Source organism: Sinocyclocheilus anshuiensis, unplaced genomic scaffold (genome assembly GCF_001515605.1).
Source record: "Sinocyclocheilus anshuiensis isolate Anshui unplaced genomic scaffold, SAMN03320099.WGS_v1.1 scaffold68, whole genome shotgun sequence".
Classification (NCBI taxonomy): domain Eukaryota; kingdom Metazoa; phylum Chordata; class Actinopteri; order Cypriniformes; family Cyprinidae; genus Sinocyclocheilus; species Sinocyclocheilus anshuiensis.
In genome coordinates, this window is record NW_015555741.1 from 539,375 (window position 1) to 544,579 (window position 5,205).

At 36.6% G+C, this 5,205-nt stretch overlaps 1 protein-coding gene across 1 annotated transcript in view; it reads right to left on the reverse strand.

The window, feature by feature from the left end:
* LOC107673263 (paired amphipathic helix protein Sin3a-like) overlaps window positions 1-5,205 on the reverse strand; it is a 37,130-nt gene that overhangs the window by 20,296 nt on the left and 11,629 nt on the right. Inside the window, exons 6-13 of the mRNA XM_016466779.1 lie at window positions 4,413-4,661; window positions 4,179-4,331; window positions 2,064-2,219; window positions 1,845-1,934; window positions 1,618-1,736; window positions 783-993; window positions 559-675; window positions 216-454 (exon numbers count right to left, since the gene is read on the reverse strand). Coding sequence (XP_016322265.1) covers window positions 216-454; window positions 559-675; window positions 783-993; window positions 1,618-1,736; window positions 1,845-1,934; window positions 2,064-2,219; window positions 4,179-4,331; window positions 4,413-4,661 — 1,334 coding nt within the window. The remainder of the gene's footprint in view (window positions 1-215; window positions 455-558; window positions 676-782; window positions 994-1,617; window positions 1,737-1,844; window positions 1,935-2,063; window positions 2,220-4,178; window positions 4,332-4,412; window positions 4,662-5,205) is intronic.

Below are 5,205 nucleotides of genomic sequence, written 5' to 3' on the forward strand. Positions count from 1 at the left end.
GAGAAATTATAAAGTAATATTATTGCTGATGTAAAATGTAAAAACACAAACTCACTCACAAACCCTCCTACTGCTAAATAAATTCTGGGCCAGTAAAAAATAAATGCGTTTAAAATATCTGAAAATCCCACACTGGTCAACCACTAAATTTGAATAATATACTACAATGTAATATAATAAACGTAATGTGCCTTTCGAAGGGCGTTCTCTCTAACCTCTTGAGTACAATGGGAACAGACACTGCCGGATTCTTCTTCAGTCCATCGATGATGTCCAGAGCTTTGTCTCCATATATCCTCTGGATGGCTTTCCTGTGGATGATCTCCGAGCAGCCACCCAGAGTGTTGTCCAGTCGGAATTTCACCTGCTCTTCCGCAGACATCCGAGACAGCTTCTTCTGAACCACCTCCAGCACACGAATGGTGGCCAGGTTGGTTTCCAAGACAACATCCAGCTAGAGAGAGGAGTCAACGACATCATTAGCAAGAATAACATCACAAACAACTCAAAACAGCAAGTGGAACAGTAAAAATTTTCTTGTGTGTGGAAGCGTCTCACCTCGAATCGCTCGTCCTCACACCTGTACATGTGTTCTTCATACTGAGTCTTCTTGGAGCTGACGAAGGTAGAGTCCTCAGACCAGGAGGGGAAGGAAACCCAGGTATCATTCAGCACCTGATGCATCCACAAAGAATTGAGTAATTTGATGCATGTTCAATATTAAGCCGGCAAGGTGATGAGGTTTGTAAAGAAGCTGTTGTTAAGGGAAAATCCTCTCTTACCTCTTTACAGAGTGATGTTCTTCCTGTGCATTTGGGAAGCTGGTAGCTCTTGGGTAAAGCTCGATAACTAGAGCCCAGACGCTTGCATGAAGCGTAGTCAATTTCCATGGCAATTCCTTCAGTGGCTCTTTCTTTTGGGTACCTCTCCAGGTGTGACATCTCTTTATATCCAAGGAAGTTCTTGAACCAAGTGAATAGCTCAGGAAATTTACTGGGGAAAAACGGGTTGATTAGTAAAAACACAAATCCACTACTGTAAAATAAAAACTGGAGGCAGCTTTGTAATGAATACAAACATAAATAAAAATAAAAATGAATGATTGAATGGCAAAACAATTCTAGCAACTGCTAAACAAATGCTAGGGGAGTTTTGTAAAAAAATTGCGTATAAAAGTTTTTGCATAAATAAATAAATAACATGTAACATAAAAAAAAAAATGAATGAATGCTGAAAATGTAAAAAACTAAATCCCATGACTGCAAAGTAATTTCTAGGGCAGGTTTGCAAAAATCAATAAAAAATAAAAAAAAGAATCAAAATAAAACAAAAGATTATTGCCAAAATTTTTTTGGCAATACCCACTTCTATACCCAAAACACAAACCTACTACTTCTAAATAAATGCCAAGGAAGTTCTCTTAAAATAAATAAATAAATAGAAATAAATAATAGAAATAAATAAAATAGACATATTTAATAAATATAAAACAATAAAAAAATAAAGATAAAATAAATCTGTAATTTATTTAAATCAAATACATTTAAATGAATTAAACTAAAATAAATAAATAAAAATAAAATAGAACAATTAAAATTCACTTCAAATGGGACTTACCCCAAGAATGGAACCACAAGTTGAACCAGCTCAGCACGAGAAATGATCTCTTCGTTAAAAATGATCAGGCACCGGAGAAAGTTGTCATATGCTTCAGCACTTCGTAAAGCTTTCCGCACCTACGAATGCACCCATAATGTAAGTCAAAATAGGAAATCAAAAAGTTTTGAGATAAAAACAACCTGCATATTACATCAACATCCCTATGTTAACCCAAAGCAACTCACTTTGTCAAAGAAAAGAGACTCTGTTCCTCCACCATGTTTGCCAGATTCTGCCACGGATGAATCTTTGATATTCATTAACTTGAGCTTTTTCTGGAAAAAAAAGAGAGGAAAAAAGTCAGATATCAAGAAAGTTATTCTACAAAAAATCATGCCAAATACAACGAAATTCATTCAGTGTATAATGAAATGTATTTCTATGAATTTGACAATTTCCTGTACCTTCACAGGTGGGGTGACGGCTGTAGTCGAGTGCTTGCGTATCTGGCAGCCGTTCTGATTGGGCCTCTGCTTGTTATTGAGCTGTGGTTTCTTGGCCGTTCCACCGTGATCGTTACGCACAGATTCGGCCTTCTCTGCTGTCGTCTTGCTCAGCAGCTAGAGGAAATTCATAGCAGGAAACATGCGTCATTTTCACTTAGTGTAACGTCATGTACTAAAATAACCAAAACTACAACTGAAATAAAAATTACAGGGCGCGACAGTTTGAGCATTTCACTCGCATTTAGAATTTAGAAAACAGATGTGTGCAAACACTGAAATGTATTTAGGAGCATGTGTGCGATTAAAATTCAGTTTTATGAAATTTAAAGTAATAAAAAGTCTTAAATACCTTAAATGGTATTACATACTATTAATTAATTTAAATTTGATCAACTATTAATTAAAATTACAATTTTAATTTAAAGGTAGAAAAACAGTAATCGTGATACGTTCTAAAGTGATAATTAAACTTCAAAAGGCTATTATATAATTAAATAAATATAAATAAATAAATAAATAAATAAACTATTGTAACAGTCTAAGACTAAGTCTTTAACAATCACTATTTTATAAATTTAACATATCCTTGCTAAATAAAGGTATTAATTTCTTTCAAAGAAAAAAACAAAAACAACAACAATGAAAAAACATACCACAAACTTTTGAACAGTAGAAAAGATTTCTATTTTGAACTTTTTCAAAACTTTTTATTCATCAAAGAATCTGGAAAAAGTATTATAGGCTCCAAAAAAAGAATGCTTATTAGAATGATTTCTGAAGGATCATGTGACACTGAAAACTGGAGTAATTATGCTGAAAATTCAGCTTTGCATGACAGGAATAAATTACATTTTAAAGTATATTCAAATAGAAAACCATTATTTTAAAGGGGTCCTATTATGCTCTTTTACAAAGTCTTGATTTTGTTTTGGGAGTGTACTAGAACAGGCTCTCATACTAGGTTGCTCAAAAAACACATAATTTTTCACATATTTTACATTATTACAACACCTCTCTCCCCAGTCTGGCATGAACGGCTCTAATAGTTCCTGTATCAAATTAAGGCCCGCCTTCTGAAATATGAAATGTGCTGTGATTGGTTCGCTGGGCCAGTGTGTGCTGTGATTGGCAGCACTCGGCGCCTGGTCGGGAAATGTCATGCCCCTTACCATAGCCGCCTGCGAGCTTCAGTGTAAATATTGCGTCAAAATCAAATCAATTTGAGCGCGATTTAAAACCGTCTGCCTTGGGAAAGCTAGCGTGTCTCCAACATAGTGATAACACTCGTTGCCTTCTCTAGTGCAGCTCAACCAGGTCTCGTCCCATTCGTCGATCTTTGTGATATCACAAATCCTGGAAAATATGCGTTGTAGTCCAAACAAGTCGTTCGTTGTAGTTTTTGAAAAGTGATTTCTGTTAAATAAAATATCTCCTTCTGAATATGACTTTGAGCTTTGTAACTTTGCAGATCTTTTTTATGCTCGAACAGCAACATTACAGACTAACTAAAGTTGAAAAAGTGAAAACGCATAATAGGACCCCTTTAAATTGTAATAATATTTTACAATATTACTGTTTTTTTTATTACTGTTCTTGATGAGCATAAGAGCCTTCTTTAAAAAAAAACTATAAAAATCTTACTGACCCTAGTGTAGTTTTTGTATTATAATAAATTAAATAATTCTGCTTGTAGATGTCTCCTTGTATCCCTTTATTTAGAAAAAAATTAACCCATTATTTGATAAATTTTCATTGGAAAATCCTAAATTCAATTTTCAACTTAGGAGCACATGCGCTCACTGGGAAAAAAGTAAGCATCAAGCCCTGAATTAATAAGCTACAAAATAACAACTTGAAAATATCAAAATATGTATAAAAACTATAATAGAATCTCAATTACACTAAAATAACAGAAAACCAGATTAAACTGACCCTGAACTTCTGAAAATGACAGTTCATTCTTTTTGGTTAGAGACTGTTCAAAAAGGTTAGATTAAAAGATTCTAAAACTGGAGTAATGTATCAGTCCAGTGGGCGGGGTCAGAGTGGAGGCGGAGCCTCGATCAAACTCACCACAGAGCTGTTGGCGTCCGGCAGGAACTGTCCAAACTCAGAGAGCAGATCTTCCTGGTTTTTGAAGAGTTGGGCCACCTCAGCGTAAACTTCCTGCTCGGTCAGGGCTGGGGTGTAACTCCCGCCCGCTTCTTTAGCATTACGCTGCTCCTTCTGATTAACGAAACAAGTATATGCGTAAGTGGATTGTGAATTATAATTCATTTGTGAAGTGTTTTCGGTTTTCTGCCCGACCTGGTACTTGTGCAGGATCTCGAGGAAGGATTTGTAGATGTTAGGCTGGCCCTGGAAGCGGTTCTTAATCTTGTTGACGTAGCTGATGGCGTGGTTGAACTCCACGGGCTGGTTGTTCTGCAGCGGCGGGGCGCTGGGCATGCTGTTGACGGGGGTGTGGGGCTGCAGCGGGGGCGAACACGGGGACGCATACGGAGGGATGGACGGATTGAGATGACTGCTCGGAGTCAGAGCTGGAGACTGCAGTGGCTGTACAGACAGAGAGAGAGAAATGGAAAAATATCAGTGATCCTGATCGGGACTAAACCAAGGTATATGCAGAGTTTTTAAAATCATATTTAAGACTTAAGACCACCACAAATAAAATATTACTGTATAATCATATAAAACGAACCCATAACATTTAAACACTGAAACTGGAAACTGGTATATGATGCGATTTAAAATGTTCCTTTCTCTTTGGACTGTTACAAGCTCTTGGTGCATAAAGAAGATCTGTAAAGTTGCAAAGACTAAAGTCTCAAATCCAAAGAGATATTCTTTATAAAAGTTAAGAGTCAGCCACACCTACCTAAAACGGCTCGTTCTAACACGCCCCCACATATCTACATCACTATGTGGGAAGATTTGCATAACGCCGCCCAAATGTCCACGCAAAGAAAGAAGGCCTAACTTTTATTCTGACTGTAGTATTGTTGCTGCTGCCATGTTGTGAATGCGCTGTGTGATTCGTTGTGAAAGCGAAACTACTTTGTTTGGCCTTCCAAAAGAGGATGATATCTGCTTCGTCATG